Source organism: Scheffersomyces coipomensis, assembly GCF_036884675.1.
Source record: "Scheffersomyces coipomensis strain NRRL Y-17651 chromosome Unknown DFJ63scaffold_2, whole genome shotgun sequence".
In the NCBI taxonomy this organism is placed as follows: Eukaryota; Fungi; Ascomycota; class Pichiomycetes; order Serinales; family Debaryomycetaceae; genus Scheffersomyces; species Scheffersomyces coipomensis.
The window spans coordinates 2,337,818-2,356,936 of NW_027042893.1; the positions used below are offsets into that span (position 1 = coordinate 2,337,818).

At 31.7% G+C, this 19,119-nt stretch overlaps 8 protein-coding genes across 8 annotated transcripts; 4 read left to right on the forward strand and 4 right to left on the reverse strand. All coding sequences in view use genetic code 12, as the record gives it.

The window, feature by feature from the left end:
* Positions 1–997: 997 nt before the first annotated feature.
* On the forward strand, positions 998–2,860 carry DFJ63DRAFT_334421 (multicopper oxidase; the record flags this gene model as incomplete). Its single annotated transcript, XM_064908032.1, has 1 exon — positions 998–2,860. The coding sequence occupies one exon, from the start codon at positions 998–1,000 to the stop codon at positions 2,858–2,860; it is 1,863 nt and encodes a 620-aa protein (XP_064764191.1).
* A 671-nt stretch (positions 2,861–3,531) lies between these two features.
* Positions 3,532–5,384, forward strand: DFJ63DRAFT_318073 (uncharacterized protein). The gene has a single exon (XM_064906899.1). It carries the CDS (start codon positions 3,670–3,672, stop codon positions 5,332–5,334), a length of 1,665 nt encoding a protein of 554 aa, XP_064764192.1. The 5' UTR covers positions 3,532–3,669; the 3' UTR covers positions 5,335–5,384.
* A 199-nt stretch (positions 5,385–5,583) lies between these two features.
* DPM2 (Dpm2p) lies at positions 5,584–5,817 on the reverse strand (the record flags this gene model as incomplete). The annotated part of the gene is made up of 1 exon (XM_064904766.1): positions 5,584–5,817. One exon carries the CDS (start codon positions 5,815–5,817, stop codon positions 5,584–5,586), a length of 234 nt encoding a protein of 77 aa, XP_064764193.1.
* A 157-nt stretch (positions 5,818–5,974) lies between these two features.
* Positions 5,975–9,518, forward strand: SRO77 (putative Rab GTPase-binding protein). Its single transcript, XM_064909259.1, has one exon. It carries the CDS (start codon positions 6,229–6,231, stop codon positions 9,436–9,438), a length of 3,210 nt encoding a protein of 1,069 aa, XP_064764194.1. The 5' UTR covers positions 5,975–6,228; the 3' UTR covers positions 9,439–9,518.
* An 80-nt stretch (positions 9,519–9,598) lies between these two features.
* Positions 9,599–10,840, forward strand: DFJ63DRAFT_334425 (uncharacterized protein; the record flags this gene model as incomplete). Its single annotated transcript, XM_064908033.1, has 1 exon — positions 9,599–10,840. One exon carries the CDS (start codon positions 9,599–9,601, stop codon positions 10,838–10,840), a length of 1,242 nt encoding a protein of 413 aa, XP_064764195.1.
* A 19-nt stretch (positions 10,841–10,859) lies between these two features.
* DFJ63DRAFT_96887 (putative serine--tRNA ligase) lies at positions 10,860–12,503 on the reverse strand. The gene has a single exon (XM_064909258.1). It carries the CDS (start codon positions 12,233–12,235, stop codon positions 10,880–10,882), a length of 1,356 nt encoding a protein of 451 aa, XP_064764196.1. The 5' UTR covers positions 12,236–12,503; the 3' UTR covers positions 10,860–10,879.
* Positions 12,504–12,771: 268 nt separating this feature from the next.
* Positions 12,772–14,493, reverse strand: GNP1 (amino acid transporter; the record flags this gene model as incomplete). Its single annotated transcript, XM_064904799.1, has 1 exon — positions 12,772–14,493. One exon carries the CDS (start codon positions 14,491–14,493, stop codon positions 12,772–12,774), a length of 1,722 nt encoding a protein of 573 aa, XP_064764197.1.
* Positions 14,494–16,084: 1,591 nt separating this feature from the next.
* DFJ63DRAFT_312178 (metalloendopeptidase) lies at positions 16,085–18,454 on the reverse strand (the record flags this gene model as incomplete). The annotated part of the gene is made up of 1 exon (XM_064905923.1): positions 16,085–18,454. The coding sequence occupies one exon, from the start codon at positions 18,452–18,454 to the stop codon at positions 16,085–16,087; it is 2,370 nt and encodes a 789-aa protein (XP_064764198.1).
* Between the last annotated feature and the right edge of the window lie 665 nt (positions 18,455–19,119).

A 19,119-nucleotide genomic window follows, 5' to 3' on the forward strand; every position in this document is an offset into this window, starting at 1 on the left:
TTATTTTTATCTGATTGATCAATTCGATAAACAGACAAAAATAATAAAAAAAGTCAAAAAATAATTTAAAAATGGTAACCTAAATTTCAATAATTGTCTGTTTTTATATGTGAGAATTGATATTAAATACCGCTTATATTACAGTGAGGTTGTAGATAATATCAAATCGATTATTTAGAAACAACAAAAAATGGATCGATAATAGCAGAATCTAGTCATGAATGCCGATTGCTAATCACTATTCAGGTACGGCTAATGATTAAGAAAACATATTATACGTCTACATTGAATCGAACGTTATTTTTTTTTCTTAGTAAAAATTTGATTGATTGAATTGAAATTAATTGAATATGGGGTGTAGTGGAATGGATGGACATCCATCCAGCAGCAGCAGCAGCAGCAGCAGTAACAAAAATCAAAAAAATGTCTGCATAAATTGTTTTTTTTTTTTTTGACAACCGGGTCCGACAAAAAATTTAAAAATTCTAAAAGAATAAAAAATTTCCCTTCTGACCTTTTTAGATTTTAATTTAAAGGGAGATATAAATTTAACTCAATTCGTCTCTCCTTGAGTTGTTTTTTTTACCTAATTTATAGATTTGACATCTTTCAATAGTTTGTGTTTGATATTCTCAAGTTTTAACCATAGGTTCTGAAGTAACTTTAGTTAAAGTAGTCAATTATCATTCATTCATTTAATTGACATATCTTTTTTGTCTTATTTTTTTTATTTTTCTTGTCTTAGAAAGAATTCAAAAAAAGATTGTCTCTTTGACAGATTAAGTATACCAATTTGATATATCTTAATTTGCTCAATTCATATCATATCAGTTAGTTATACACCTTGTGTTAATTATCTTTTATTCCTTAGTCCAACCCCCCACAGTCCAAGTCCAGTAATTTAAATTTAGCAACTTTAATATTGTCTAATCTACAACCATCCACCCCCTCCCACAACCACTTAATTTTCCCTGTTATATAATTCTCCTTTTAAAAAATGAAATTATCAACTTTATCCTTATTTTTATTTTCCTGTATCGTATCCTTCGTTGCAGCTGAAACTCATACTTGGTGGTTTGAAACCGGTTGGGTTAATGCTAATCCTGATGGTTTCCTTGAAAAACCAATGATTGGTTGGAATGGTACTTGGCCATTACCTATTTTAAGAGCTAAAAAAGGTGATACTATCAATCTTTATTTAATCAATGGTTTCACTGATGCTAATACTACTTTACATTTCCATGGTATGTTCCAAAATGGTTCATCTCAAATGGATGGTCCTCCATTCGTTACTCAATGTCCTATCCCTCCTGGTGAAACTATGTTATATAATTTCACTTTAACTCAACATGGTACTTATTGGTATCATTCCCATACTTCTGGTCAATATGGTGATGGTATGAGAGGTATCTTTTATATCGATGATACTGAAGATTATCCTTATGATTATGATGAAGAAGTATTTTTAAGTGTCACTGATAATTATCATCATAATTCAGATTATTTAAATCCAAGATTCTTAAATAGATATAATCCAGCTGGAGCTGAACCAATTCCTGATAGTTCTTTATTCAATGAAACTAGAAATGTTACTTGGCATGTTCAACCAGATACTACTTATTTAGTTCATATTGTTAATGTCGGTAGATTTGTTTCTCAATATCTTTATATGGAAGGTCATGAATTCGAAATTGTTGAAGTTGATGGTGTTATGGTTGAAAAGAATGCAACTGATTTAATTTATATCGCGGTTGCTCAACGTTATTCTGTTTTAATTACTACTAAATCTGATACTTCTCAAAATTATGCCTTTATGAATTCAATGGATCAAACTTTATTAGATTATATCCCTGCTGATTTAATTGTTAACTCCACTAATTGGATTGTTTATGATGATAGTGCTGAATTACCAGGTCAATACTATATAGATGATTGGGATGCTGATTTTGATGATTTCTTTTTAAGACCATTAAGTAATCAAACTCTTTTCCCTGATCCTGATTATGTCGTTACTATTGATGTGGTTATGGATAATTTAGGTAATGGTATCAATTATGCTTTCTTCAATAATATTACTTATACTCCTCCAACAGTCCCAACTTTAATTACTGCTTTAACTTCTGGTGAATTTGCTACTAATGAACTTGTTTATGGTACTAATACTAATTCTTTTGTTTTACAAAAGGGTGATATTATTGATATTGTTGTTAATAATCAAGATTCAGGTAAACATCCTTTCCATTTACATGGTCATATTTTCCAACTTATCGAAAGACATCCAGAATCATTTACTGATCTTGTTAGTTTTAATAATTCTGATCATGCTGAATGGCCAGAATATCCAATGATGAGAGATACTGCTTATGTTTACCCTCAATCTTATATGGTATTAAGATTTGTTGCTGATAATCCAGGTGTTTGGTTCTTCCATTGTCATATTGAATGGCATTTAGATCAAGGTTTAGCTGTTCAATTCGTTGAAGATCCAATGGGTATTCAAGCTGATCCAAATCAAGCCTTAACTCCTGATTACATTAACAGTTGTCAAAAGAATAATATCTCCATATCTGGTAATGCTGCTGGTAATTCTGTTAATTTACTTGATTTAACTGGTGAACCAGTTCAACATAAACCATTACCACCTGGTTTCACTGCTAAAGGTATTGTTGCTTTAGTCTTCTCTTGTATCGCTGGTATTTGTGGTATTGCTGCTATTGCCGTTTATGGTATGGCTGAAATCAAAGATGTCGAACATAGAGTTGCTAGAGATTTAGCTCTTGATATTGAAGATGAAGATGATGAAGATGAAATCACTCAAGCTGAAGAAGGTTCATCATCTGGTGGTGAAGTCTCCAAATAGATTTAGATTAATCTATTCCTCTTATCCTTTTTATTATTATTATTATTTTGCTTTGATTAATGTGTTATGATTTATTATGATGGTTTTTTGTCGATTTAAAGTATATCGAGTCATGAAGAAATGTGTGTGTGTCGTGAATGAAAACAGCTTTTGGTTAAAATAGTATTGAAATATTTAACCTTATCCTTTTTATTCTTGAATTAACTCAATCTTATACTTACAATCAATTCAAATCATACCAATATACCATATATCATTATCACTATCGAATATCTATTCTTTCTATTTTACTTCTCAAACTTTTTTTTTATTATTTTTTCAAATTATTCTACAATGATGATTCATATTCCATTCCCATGGCAATATTAATCTTGTTGAATTTTAATAACTGGCTCGACTCGCTGTGAACCATATCAATCAACTAGATCTTTAGACTCCTACAATGAGTATAATTGGACCCATATTCATTTGTCTAAACCCATGATCTTACTGATTTGATATGTCACAGAAATCTCTATAGAAAAAACTCAATAACTCCCAACTTCCTCCCGTTCCCCCTCCCTTTTTTATATAACGCTTTTTTATACTATATATATTCCCCTTTAACCCCCTCCCCCTTTCTACATTTAATTAATTCCCCCTTTATTAATAATATGTCTTATGTGTTTAACATTTGAAAGTTGTAGATAGTAAGTATTTAAATTGGAAGTGCGAACGATGTTTGAAAATTATGAATTGAGAAAAATCAGATATTGACAACGTTAGATTTATATAGAACCAACCCATTGATACCCTCCATTGATAAACAAATGTTTGAGGCTGTGTATATATCAGATAGCAATGATACATTGGTATATGAGTACTTGATAAACCTATCGTCCCCCAGTTTCAAATCATTGATTAATATCATCAGGACAAAGAAGAAGGATTCAGAATCTTCATCAACAAAATCAAAATCAAAATCAAATGATGCCAACTTATCGTTCATTGAAGTGAATGAAGATTACTTCGTGTCATTTGAAAGGACTTCGAGTCTTATAATATATGTGTTATGTTCATCATCAACATCCCTCAATCCTATTATCCCATATACCTTTATTCAACGATTAATTGAAGTAATGAGTGATTATTTTGGTACTCCATTGGCTTTAACTAAGATTGATGCTAATAACGATACGTTGACATTATTAATTAATGAAATGATTGATAATAGAATGCCAAATGTAACTGATTTTAATAAATTACGAGATTTAATATCATTTAAAAGTTTATTATCAAAGATTCTAAGTACAGGTAATGATTTAGCAGCAGCCACTAATAAATCGTTAAGTTCATTAGGAAATTCACAGAAATCATCATCATTTGAACCTCCAGCTTCCTTTAATAACAACAATAATAATGAAAGTTCATTGAATAGTATACCTTGGAGAAGATCAAATGTAAGATATACTAATAATGAAATGTATGTGGATGTGATTGAAAGGATTAACGTAATTTTAAAACCCACTGCTAAATTAGTGGGACAAGGTACTAATACTCAATCTTTACTTTCCAGTAATTCAGCTACTCATTTCGATTCAGCATTCTATTCCACTTCATCATTAAAATCTCTGGCCACTCAATTGATTCCAATTGTGGGTAGTATTAGTGGGAAAATCAATTTCGTATCTCATTTAACGGGGATTCCACTTTTACAATTAGTCTTATCTACAGCAGGATTGAATTTAAAAGTTCCTAGTTTTCATGAATGTATTAAATTAGATAAATGGTTAGGTAATCCTGGAACTCTTTCATTTATTCCACCCGATGGGAAATCAACTATTATGAAGTATGAAATTGATTTAGAATCTTTCAGTGATGTTAAATCTAAATTGAGTATGTTAGGACTTATAGAAGTTGATTTTCAATCAGGATTAGGACCTAATAAAAATGAATTTGAAATCAAATTATTCATAAAGGATTCTAAATCAGTTTCAAAAATTGAACATCTTGTCATTGATATAGTTTGTCAAGATAATGAATCTCCCGAAGCAAATGATGATGAAAGTAATGATGGTATTGGAAGAGATGATTATATTGTGAACATCAAGACTAATAGAGTTACTCATGGAGATTTTTCATATAAAAGTAAAGGAAAAGCAGAATGGAATTTACGTACTCTTTCAAAAGGTATTCAACCTTTCCTTCGTGGATCTATAATAACACATTCAATTGATAAATCAATAGAAGCTTTTGAAGAATCATCACATAAAGATTTACAGCCTGATCTCATAGATGTTGATACCAACACTCCCTTAAAATCGATAAAGCCACTTTATTTAAAAATGTCTTATTCACATAAGGGAAGTCTTCCAAGTGGGATAAAAGTTGATAGTTTAAAAATAGTTAGTGCAAAGGGTTTGGGAGATACAGTTAAACCTTATAAAGGGGTGAAATATACTACCAAGACAGGAGATTTCATAATTCGTTCATAGAGTTTACATAGGTTTCAATAATATCAATAAAAAGTACATTATAATGTGATATGTATAAAATTTGATCCGTATATTTGTTATGTTTTGTTTATTTATATAATAATAATGAGCTATAATCACTGGTTTAAAAGGGGTGCTGCTGTGTTTGACTCACTGTTTCGTCCTAATAATCATAGTTAATACATATTCTAATTTACAATAGAAATGAAAAAGATATTCAATGAGGATATCTAATACGAACTTAAGCTTCTAATCAGATTTCTTACTTTTCTTTAATTTTTCCTTTTGAGCCTTTTTAATCAATACATTTCCAATAAAAGTACCCACGGCCAATCCAGCAAGTAATAATAACAATAATGGTAATTTGATGGCGTAATCACGAGGTAAGAAGAATGAATTGATGATATTGGATTCATCAACAAAGGGTAATACGAAAACCCATGTAGTATAGTAAGTGAATACTGCTATAGCTACTCCAAGCATTCCAACTCCGACAAGTTGATCAAAGGACTAGATTGACTGGTTAGTAATGATGACTTCAATGACATTGACCATATACAATCGTATTTCAAATATACATACCATATTCAAGTTGATCGTTATAATGATATCAACAGGTGTAGCCTTTAAATTTGAATTTATGAAATTTGTTAAATACGTGTTTACAAAAAAAAAAAAAATGGAGAGTGCTATATACAGGACGTTTGGATTTATGGTAGCGTCGTTTTTTGGTTTCGTATAAGGTGTGATTATATACAGGACATTTGGTGTATTTAGATACACCTGCTAAAGTTGAATTTGCACATTCATTTAAAAGTCTTGGTTAAACGATTCGATTCAATTCCATTCCATATCAACTAGTTTCATTTGTGATTACTCTAGAGACAGATCATTATGTTTTCTAAGATAAAGAGTTCGAAAGCCCCTTTATCATTGAGTCTGGTTTCAAATGTCATTAAAACTTCTGGCGCAAAGGACTTGTCACCAAGTGATATTAATGCAAAACATTTGAAATTATTTACAGTGGCTCAAGCTGGTCTTCCTAAGAATTCTATCTTAGCCGTTGCTTTTGATCCAGTACAATCATTACTTGCAGTTTCAACCACTAATAATGAAGTCAGAGTTTTCGGTCAACAAAATGTTGAAGTGGTGATCGAATTTAATTCTACCAGTCCAATCACTCATTTAAAATTTGTTAAAGGTGTATACCTTGTAGTAGTGTCATCGGCTGTTGGATCTGTTATGGTGTTATCGTTGAAATCAAAGCAAATTCTAGGTAAATATAGTACTCATGGTGCCATTACTGCCGTTGAAACTGATCCAGCCTTGGATTGGTTATTACTTGGTCTCTCTAATGGAGGTGTAATGATTTATGATGTTGATAGATTAAATATTACCCCATATAGAATTGATAATTTACAAAAGAAAATCTTACCAAAAGTGAAATTATCCCATGTTGTATCTATTAAATGGCATCCAAGAGATATAGGAACTATCTTGGTAACTTATTCTCATTCAATTATATTATATTCAATTGCTACTGGACAAATCAAAAATAGCTTTGTTTATACTTTACCGAAACAAGCAAGAGGATTTGAATCAGCTCTATTCATTGAAACCGGAGGGAAAAAGAATTTATTTCTGTCTCCAAAGGAAGTAACACCTGAATTAATTGATGCCCAATTCCATCCAAATGGTTTACATTTAGTAACTGTTCATAAGGATAATTCTCTTGTGTTTTGGGATACTACCACTGGAACGTTATTAGAAGCTAGAAATATCTTTGACATAAATTTACATTTACCTGGAACTCCTATAAAATTAAAGGATGATTTCTCTCCTATTACATCAGTTAGGTGGTTATGTGGAAGTGATCCTGAATATACTCAATTAGTCATAAGTGGTGGTGATGCCAATACATTACATGTTCTTGATTTTGGTGTTACCTTCACCTATTCATTAACTTCTCATGAGAAACAAGGCCAATTTTATGCCAACCCGCAATCTGGTCAAAGAGTAATTCCAATTACTTTCAATGATAGAAGTTCAAATGCTGAAGAATTTATTACCAGTATTTTCCCATTAGCATCTGAAAACCAACCATATTTCAATGAAAATCACGATCCTACTCATTTAATGCTTATTACGAATATCAAAGCTATCTACATTATTGAATTCTCATCAGTAGGTGGTTCTCAAGGAGGTTTAGATCTTGGTGGATTATTAATCCCACCATCACTTGCATCGGTGCATCCACCCGTTATATTTTCCAGAATTCAATCAGTTAAGAGAGTCGAATGGTATAGTATTATGTCAACCAGAGTTTCTACTGGATCAACGGCAAGAACCAAACAATTACTTCGAGGCGGTCAAGCTGCTCCTCGTCGAAATGTACCTCGTCCTATAGGGCTTGATCCAGATTATAGAAGTATCTTAATAACAGGTCATGAAAGAGGATTGGTGAGATTATTTGATGTATCACGAGGTGAGCATCAAGAATCGGAACAAATTGTGCAAATCAGTTTAAAAGATACTTTATTTGATTTTGGAGATCCACGTAGTACAAAGGCTATTCTTGTATCCTGTGCTTTTGGAAGTAGAGAATTGGTAGTTGGATTAGCTAATGGTGATGTTGTGCTTTGTAAATTTGGAAAAGTTAGTGGAATTAGTTCTCAAGGTAGTTTTAGTTCTAAAGATTATTCCAATTGTGATCTCCTTCATTCAAATGGTGATGCTAAAATTATAAGTTTAAGTAATCGTATTCTGAGTTCGTTCGCTCAATCATCCAATTTCCTTCCTGTAGGAATAGTTCAACTTGAAACCCGAGAACCAATAACTGCACTTAAACATAATGATATTGGGTTTGCAGCCATTGGATTTAAATCTGGAAAATTAGTGGTTACAGATGTTTCAAGAGGACCTGCTATCATTTTCAATGCTAATGTGAATGATCTTTTAATTAGTCAAACTACATCTTGTTATATTACAACTTTTGAATTTGCCATTCAACAATATGGTCAAGAAGGTTATTCTTCTATTTTGTTGTATGCCGGTACAAACAATGGTGGTAATCTTTTGATATTTAAGATTGTTCCCTTAGGTAATGGAGGGTATGATGTTGTGTTCACCGATAAATCAATTGGACTCAATTATAAACATGGGGCTAATGCTGAGGATAATTCTAAACTTGATCAAATCATTCCAATTAGTTCAGTTGATGGTCAGCTGGCAATTGCATCACTTGATAGATTTAATAAATTGAGTCAAGGTTTTATAATTCCAGGATATGTAATCACTACATCAAGTAGTAGTATCAGAGTTTTGAAGTTACCAAAAGTGAAACTTTCTCATAGAGTGATTGAAGATACATGTTTATGTTCTGGTCTAGTTAATTTTAATAATCAAGGAGTTGTACTTTGTGTGGTTACCAAATCAGGATTTGTTCGTTTCTGTTCATTGCCAGCTTTAACAGAATTGGGTGATACTCAACTTCCAGGAGACGTATTCAAAAAGATACAAGAATCACTTGCAAGAGCCAATTCAGGTGATGCAGATTTATTAAATGATGGTGAATTATTTATTAGAGTATGTCAATCAGAATTTTACAATCTTTACATTCATCGTCTGGATAAAAAGAAAAATGATACTATGGAAACTGATATCTTATTTAATGAAAATGCCATAATCCCACCTCGTCCTACTGCTGGTGCTTTACTGTGGGCTAAAGGTCAAACTGGTTATGTAACTCCTCAAGATTTAGCTTCATTGATTGCAGGTCCAAATAGAAAAGAATCAAAATTTGAAGAAAGTAGATTGGCACATAATATCAGTCCAGAAGCCAATCCTAATCAAGTTTACGGAGCTTATGCTAAACAAACCGTCAGTGAAAGAGGTTATAAGGAACCAATCAGAAAAGGTACTGCTCCAGCAGGAGCAGGTTTAGGTACTCAAGGATTTATGAGAAGTATTAGAAATGGTTTAGAACAAGTTGAAGAAGGGTTTAATAGTTATGCAAATACTGCAAGTGAAGCAATGACTGAAACCATTGATGATCAAAAGAAGTCAATGTATTCGTCAGCCTTTAAAAGTAAGTTTGGGTTTTAAGTAGCGAAAGTAAATAGTGTGTTTATAATTTTGGTGCATATTATGTGCAGTCCTGTTGTTTACATTTCTATACCAAAAAATTACAGATCATAAACAAAAACAAATACAGCTCTTGAAAGGAAGAGATAAGTCGTATACACCAAAGGGTTTAAGAGCAACAATGACTACGATGATTGATAATAAGGAAAACTCTCCATCTACGCCCACCAAAACAAGTGGAAATGGTTCATTCCCATTTTCATCGGGCAAAAAGGTGCTTAAACCAATCTCACCAAATAAATATCCCAATTCGAGTGTTGGTAAATTGAACTTCTTACAAAGTGATAACATAGATGAACATTTTGATCATATACACAACTCCCATAACATCATCCTGGATCAGTTATACAATCTTGAAGTTCAAACGAAACAAGCTAATGTGGATTTGACTCAATTGGTTGATAGACTGAGAAATAATAATCTGAATTTGAATAAATTATTAGAGAATATTGCTCAATATTCTGATGAAGTGATAACTGAAGGAAATGCTACTAAGAATGATATTGAATCAGTTATATCAAGATTGGATAAAGCTAATTCTCTGATTGAAGGTTTGAAAAATCATGAAGAATTAATAAAACAACAACTGATCACATCTAATGAGATTGCAGAAAGAGTCAAAGAGTCGATTGTATTAAGAATCTCTGAAGCTCTTAATAAATCAGTGGAAACCATTACTAAGAACGTTTCAAATAGTCAACCAAAAAGTGTGGGCCAAGAAGATATATTAACCAAATTGGAATTTATAGAAAATAATCTTCCTGAAAGAGATATTGTAAGACAAATAGTGGATCCTATTGTGGCCGAGTTAGATTGTGTATCTCTTGATAAACACTCTCAAACCCTTTTGGAAGGTATTATGGAAAGTTTTGGGGATAAAGAAGATCCTTTTGCCATTATTCAACAATTAAGAGATGATATCATTGGTAAACTTAATAACGTTCAAAATCTGGAAGAAGATTATATTATTGAATTAGAGAAAAGATTTCATAAACAAGATCAATTAATTTCAGAATTGGTTAGTATAATAGGTACAAATACGAAAAAGCAAGAATTAGAATCAAAAGTTTTAAATTTAGAAACAAAATATGATCAAATGGTACAGGATTATTCCAAAAAGTTTAATGAATTTCAAAAGCTTCAAGAAGATTATAATAGATTAGTAGAAGCATCCAAGGAAATCATGGTACCTCCAACTCTGTCACAATCTCGCTTAACTAAAGTACGTCAATTACACTTATCGACCATAAATTCCATTGGAAATGGGTTTGATGAAACTCCAAAAAAGAGAATTCTTAGTACACCATTATCATCTATTATACCAACAGCTAGTTTAAATAATTCAGCTGAAGAAGAGTTTTAATGTAATGCTATGTTATATACAAGATTAATGAACGTCTATTTAATTTTTTGTTATGACAGATTTGTCATCCATGTAAGGTCTTAATACCTCTGGAATTGTAATTGATTCAGTTTGAGGATCATAGAACTGTTCGATTATAGCCACTATGACTCTTGGAACTGCCATGCAAGTTCCATTAAGAGTGGTTACATGAGATACTTTCTGATCTTTAGAATGCATTCTGATTCCAAGTCTTCTAGCTTGATAATCACCACAATTTGAACTACTTGTGAGTTCACCCCAATTACCTCTACCAGGCATCCAAGCTTCGATATCATATTTTTTCATGGCTGGAGCTCCTAAATCAGAAGTAGCCATATTCATTACTTTAGCTGAAAGACCAAGTTCGTTAATGATTTCCATTTGAAATTGTTTAATTTCTTCTAATTCAACATCACTATTAGCTTCTTCAGTGAAATGGAATAACTCCACTTTGGTAAATTCATGTACTCTATATAACCCTTTGGTATCTTTCCCACTTGCGCCAGCTTCTGCACGATAAGAACGAGAAACACCAACATATTTAATGGGGAAACTTGTGGCGGCAGGGAATACAGTTGAAGAATGTAAAGCACCTAATGGGATTTCTGCTGTACCAGTAAGAGACCTATCTTCATCTTCTAATACGTAAACTTGTTTTTCATTATTTTGATCTTGTGGTTTAAACCCACATGCATTAATGATTTCACTTCTTACTATAGATGGAGGGATAACCATTTTATAACCTCTCTTTCTCGCTTTTGATAAACTATATTGAATTAGAGCCTGCTCTAACAAAGCACCATCACCGATCAAATAATACCATGAAGACCCAGAAATTCTTGAAGCGACATCGAATTCAACAATATTAAGCTTTTCAGCAATTTCTTTATGATCATATGTGGTTTTTGGTTTTAAAGATTCGGCATGAGCTTCTGATTCACAATGGATAAAGTCAGTTATGATATTTTCATCTGGATTTTCAGGAACTGAATCATGTAAGAGGTTAGGTAAGGATTCCGACTTGTAATATATCTCTTCTGTTAATGATTTAGCTATCGATTCCAATGGTTTTAACTCTGATTTAATTTCACTCAATCTTTGGATTAAGCTTGATCTTTTCTCCTTTTGAATCTGTGCTCCTAATTTCGATCTTTCTCCTCGTAATAAACTTATCTTGCTTGTTAATTCGAGTTGTTTAGGACGATTTTCTATAATGAATTGAAGATCATCAAGGGTTGAAGGAGGTAATTTTCTTCTAATGATTGAATTTTTAAATTGTTCATGATTGGCTAATATACTAGTGATATCCAATTGAGGTCTTAGCAATATAGACGAGTTCTTAATCGAACTCAAGTATCTGACTTGTATAGTCATTGACTTTTGGTTTATTGAAGTAACATCAAATTGATCATTCGCAAATATTGGCTAATAAATATTTTTTAAACTAATTTTCATTTTTGGTCGCAATTTTTTTTTTACTACATACAGAAGTTTGATGGTCATTATCAAATGTTGAAACGATGGCTTCTGTAGATCTTTGAAGATGGCTTGTGTTAACTGTGAGGTTGGAACGTAGATCAGATCAGATGATGTTACTTTTCAACGAGATATTCACGAAAATCAAGGCAGTTTCTAAAAGTCAATATCTTTTACTCAGTTTTTGATGCAAAATGACTACAAATGTTTTTAAAATATTAAAAATTAATTAAATGGGATTCATAATGTTCATTACATTATCATAAATATAAAAGAAACAACAAAAAGCCAATGAATATATAAGGTAATGGCATGCATGTCAAATAAAAAAGTGAACAGGAAAAGAATAATCATAAAATACATATACAACTGTTAAGAAAAGAACTAAATAACCAAACGTTAAACCAAAAATAAAAGTAGTCTAGTTTATTTATCTAAGCAAATAAGAAAATAGCAATCTTTTTAATAAAGGAGTAATGTTTTCTTCTTTGCGCTTCTTCTTGCTTTTCCAAATTAAGAACTTCTTCATCGAATATAGTTCTATTGGTATGAATATCCATATCTTCAACTCTAATGTAAATTTTCCAATTTTTAGCATAAATCTTATGACCAAAATAGAATAAAAGTAAAACGATAGCACCAAGATAATTTTGGAAGAAATTGGATACATTTGGAATATCACTTCCAATAGGGAATAAAGCTAACCAGAATTGTCCGATTAAAACAAGAATATACCAAACAATGGCATACCATGAACCAATGATACCAGTTGAAGAAACATAACCTAATGAATCTAAGGAAACGTTATTATATTTTAATGCAGCTCTGAATCTAATGTGGGACATACAAATACCAAACCAAGTGAAAATTTGGGAAAGACCAGAAATAGATAATAACCAGTTGAAAACAGTTTCTTGTTGATTGAATGCAGCAATAAATGAGAATAAACCGATAATAGTACAAATGATCAATGCTCTTAATGGTCTACCGGTTTTATCAATATAATTGAAATATGATGGAGCAAAATGTTGTTCAGCTAATGATTGTAAGGTTCTTGATGCAGAATATAATGATGAAGATGCAACTGAAGTAACAGAAAGAAGAATAACAGCATTAATGATAGAAGCACAAATTGATACACCATGAAGTTCAGCAGCTAATACAAATGGAGATGCATGAGAACCACCACCGTGAGAACCCATAAGTCTATCGGAATTATAAGGAACTAACAAACCAACAATGGTTAAAGAACCCAAGAATAAAATAACAATTCTCCAAAAGATTAATTTACAAGCATTTGGAATAGACTTTCTTGGATTCTTTTGTTCAGCAGCAGATAAGGCAACGAATTCAGATTGACCTAAAGAAAAGGCACCAGTAACGAAAACTGAACAAAGACCTTTGAAACTGGTATAGAAACCAGGATTATGCCAATATTTACCCCCAATAAATTGTTTTTCTGGACCACCACCAACATTAATAACTATACCCATAATAATGAATCCAGTAATCATTAAAAGTTTACAAGAACCCAAAACAAATTCACCTTCACCATAACCTCTGGCACCGAAAAAGTTAATGACAACAATAACGACTAAAATGATAGCAACCCAAACATCAGGATTAACTGCTTCAGTCCAATATTGAATGGTCATGGCAGCAGTAACCAATTCAATAGCAATAACAGAAAGCCATTGAATACAATAATTCCAAGTGATTGCAAAAGCTAATGATTCATCGATAAATTTACGAGGATAATTATTATAACCACCAGATAAATCACTATAATTAACCGCCATTTCACCGGCAGCTTGAAGAGTTGGATATAAGAAAGAACCAACAATGGCATAACCAAGAATAAGGAATAAAGGACCAGCATTATGTAACACACGTCCAGACCCCACTAAAAGACCAGTACCAACACCGGTTACAAGGGCCATTAAAATCAAATGACGTTTACTGATACTTTTTGATAATTGTTTCCCAGCTTCCACATCATCAAAAGTTTGCCTTCTGAACCCATCTCTAAATTTAGCCCAACCTTTTAATTCAGTTGGAGGCATTGAATTTGAAGAATTACTATCAGATTGTTCAACTGAAGCATCTTTTAATTCCGATACTATTGGATTTAACTCTATATCTTTTTTAGTTTCCATGATGATGATAATGATAAGTAACTGATAAAGAAAATATAAAAGATCAAAAAAGATGATAAACAGAAAAAAAGGTTAGACTGGATAAATATAAAAAAATAAGAGATGATGATAACTCTATATATATAAATAAAGATTACTAGAAAGAATAGTAGTAGGCAGATCAAAAAATGTTATGTTTAAGCATGAAAGAGTATTGTTGTGTGATGTGAAATAACCGAAGATATTAAAGGCTGAAGGAATAAGAATCCCCTCTTAAAATTAGCAAATAACTCATCTGAATTTTTTTATACATGGGTAATTTCTGTAAACGGAATTTGAGTGCATCTAACAGGTTAGTCAATGATTGACCAGAGTTTCTTATCTATAATTAGACGTATAGAATAGGTCATCTTATTGGGGAAAGTTAAACTACAATAATTAAATAATGGTTAGTTCAAATAAGGCATTTTAAACTAACCCTTTTTTAACTGCAACCTTTAAGGCATTTTTAACATTTGGATTTAACAGCAAAAAGTAACTAAGCGCAAAATATCCACAAAAGCGGAAAGAGCAAAAATTTCTTTTTCTTTTTTTCTTTTTCAGTCATTCCATCACCGGATTATTCTTCCCTGAATTGCTGTAATTAGAAAGAGGAAGCATAATTAATTCTTTGGTTAATTAACGGGCACTAAAATTACGTAGTTGGACTTTGAATACATTATTCATAGTCCAAATTAATATAAGCCATCCATTAAGTTGGTGCCTGATTCATGACCATAAATAAATATTTATTTGTGGTTCGATATACAGAGTCATCATTAATGACTGTGGATTAAAACAATAGGAGCATCTAACCGTACTGAACACCTTAAAAAGAATCGGTACAACCTAAGATCAATAAAATTTTGGTTAGACAATCACTGGTTGGTTTAAGGTTTAAGTGTATATCGCCGTTTGGGTTGAGGTCGGGTACTCTAAATTAAGAAAATATGCGACTGAACTAAAAGGCAAAATTTCTCATACTGTGTGCAGGTACCATAGTTAGTCAGGTGGAGGTTCTCTCCGTTACCGCCAAGTTTCCCTTCAACCTGCTAGCTGCTAGCTGCTGTTGCTGCTGCTTAATTACTTAATTATTGCATTCTCGTCACTGCCCCTCCCTGTTTCCCTAACTTCTCTCTCCTGACCAATTTCGCCTCTTGGTTTTAAATTTAAACTTTTCTTTGTATGAAAATTTTTTATCATTTAACAATGTGTCAACTATTTCATTTCAGTTGGAACTATACGAATTGTTGATTTGAATCGACCCGGAGTCAAAAATAGTTTTGTTGACCTTATTCAATCAAACTGTCAAGATAGTGTCAACTGTCTGTCTCTTACATCATGTTGATTGACTCCACTTTTCATATTTACTAGAATCGCGGAGAAGTTTGATATCTCTCCTCCTCCTCCTCCTCATCACACGAGGCATTAACCAGTTTTATTTTATTACATTTACCCACCCAATATTTATTTAACACATCTTCTTACAAATTATATTTTTCATTAATTTATTATCTAATATACTTAAAAATTTCTATGTACAAGGCTTTTTGTTTTAATTTTCTTATATATTTTATGCAGATAATGCATCCAGTCCTATAATCTCCATAGCTTTGGAATCTCCTTTACTTAACTCCTCATCATCCAACGCATCTGCTAAACAAACCCATGGATCTCTTGTCCCTCCCCACTTCAATATACTATTCTTATATTTCTCACCTGCATTCTTATTCCAGGGATCTTTAGCAAATAACCCCTTCCAAATCTTTTCTGCTATAGCTCTATCCAATAAATATGAATAATAAACTGCTCCATATGAAAATAAATGAGGAAATTTCCCATGCCATGTAGATGCATCATCAGTAAATACCGATAATTGACGTTCTAAATCGTGATAAACTGGTGTAGAATCATAATTATAAAAACTATCAGGTAAAGTTCTTACTATAGTATCATCATGTAAAACTTGATCCAACATTGCCATTTTAGATTGCATATAAGTTTCACAATCTCCTAATATAACTCTATTTTGTTGATGTTCCTTTAATAATGATTCAGGTAACGATTCACCCGTTTGATAATGATTACCGATTTTACAAAGTACTCGAGGATCATTACTGAATGATTCCATTAATACTGATGGTAATTCAACAAAATCAGTGGCACATCTTGTCCCTGATAAATTATGAAGATCAGTTCTACCAATCATTGAATGCATAGCATGACCCATTTCATGGAAAATAGTATCAACTTGATCTAATGATAATAACGTTGGATTTTGACGTTCAATACCGGCAAATCTTCCAAATGATGATGATGAAGTTGGTCTTTGGAAATTACAAATTAATGAGATAACCGGTAATTGATATTCATCCTTTTCATCCAATTGAACTAAGGTCTTGATCTTAGTAGTATCTTCTGTATCTTGACTTATTTTTCTCAGACATACGATTGTAAAGTGAGATGGTAAAACTTTAGGGGACCAAAAATCTAAATAAAGATATCCTAAGATTTTATTATTAGTTAAATCAAATACTTTTAATTTCCGTACTTGGCTTTGATCCCATGTTTCACCTTTTAAAGTTGATTCAGGAATGAATTCGACATTATAAATCGATTTAAATAATGTACTTAATCCGGCTATGATAGTACCGACTGAAAAATATTCATTTATATTCTGTAAGGAGTTTTCTTTACCATTATGAAATTTGGCTAATAAATAATCCCGATCCCATGGTTTGATATTTTTTAATAATACTTCATCAGAGGGGATCTTATCTTCTGAATCTGATTGTTTATGTTTATACAAGCTTCTAATCTCTTCTATTACCCCATTATGCTTTAATGAAGTTTGTAAATTTTTAAGGAAAGTTAATACATTTTCAGGATTCTTAGCCATTTTATGTTCTAATTGATAATGAGAAAATGATTTATACCCTAACATTGATGCTAATAATGCACGAGATTTAAGAATTTCATTTAATGTTTGAATTTGAGTGGATGTAGAATTATGTAAGGCAATCCAAACTTTTCTTCTTACTGATTCTGTATCACAATCAGTTAAGATGGTATATGGGATATGACCTGCAAGAGGGATCAACACTACATTTGAATCCTTTTTCAATCCACTTTGATGACCAGAGATTTCTCGTTTTAATTCTGTATTTTTTATCGATTCAAATTCTAATTTAGTGACTTCACACCAATATGAATTAAGTTGATGAATCCCATTACTGAACTGTGATCCTAATTTGGATATCTCTTGAGTTATAGCTACGAAATTATCTCTTGTTTTAGGATCCATATGAATACCTGATCTTTCAAAATCTTGTTTTAAATAATCTCCCACTTGAATCTCTTCATTAGATAATTTCTTAACGATGGCAGCATCTTCTAAAATATCTCTTAAATGAATATACAAATCGACATTGGTATTCAACTGATTCATATATTCAAACATAATTTCATGAGTTTGTTGAGCTGCATCGATCCATTTTTCACTTGGATGAGCAACTCTGATGAATTCAGCTACATCAATCACTCGACATAAAATATCAGATAATTGATCCAATCGTTTGATATAATTAAGTCTTCCTGATTCATTTTGTTTCACTTCTTGTAACATCTTGGTTACAAGTTGTTTAGCTTCTGCCAATGATGCTTTTGAAAAATCAATTAAACCATCTGGAGTTGATAAATTATCATTCTTAAATAAACCAGTACGTTGGGAAGTAAACAACGAGGGTAATGATTTATCACTATGATCCAAGTTCTTAGTGAAGTTATTGAAATACTTTTGATTATCGAATATTTGTTGTAAATGATCTTTACTATTGAATCTAGAATTATGAATATTTCTTACTATATTTAAACCATGATAACGAAACGGTACCACTGGAGGTAGAAATTGATGACTTCGGAGAGCAAATCGCAGTATCTTCATGCCAGATATGTCTCACTAATATCTCATCTATATATGTATGGTTGAAATATCACTTTACGATGGTATCATCTAGATTTTGATCGGTATTTGTGGTTTGTTACAATCTTTTTTGTATAGTGACTGATAGCGAAAAATTTTTTGTGACTTGCCTAATTGGGAAACACCATCAAATACCGTTGTTATTTATACAATTTTGCATTCATTGATTGTTATATATTAGGTGATGTAGATAGTATTTGTACAGGTACAAATGATCATAAGATGACATGGAGCTTTACAATGTATTTTCTAGATAGAAGATAGAATTAGCCTATTGAAATATCTTGTGCTCCTTCCCCATACTTATCATCCAGATAAAAACAATATCACTCTGATAATTACAAGCTTTAGCACTATTTAACCTATCACTCTCAATTACACTTTCTTAATTCACTCTTATAACATACTATTCAATCTACTATATAACTATCAATTAACTTAAGACCTAACTATTTTAAGCCCAGATTAATAAAATTGATTAGTGACCGCAAAATCAATGGTCAAAACATCCAGTCCGCAATAATTAAGAAAATTCTATGGAGGGTAAAACAATAACAACGCACAAAATATACAACAAAGAACAAATTACCAACCCAAAAAGCCCTTAGGATCAACAATAATTACAG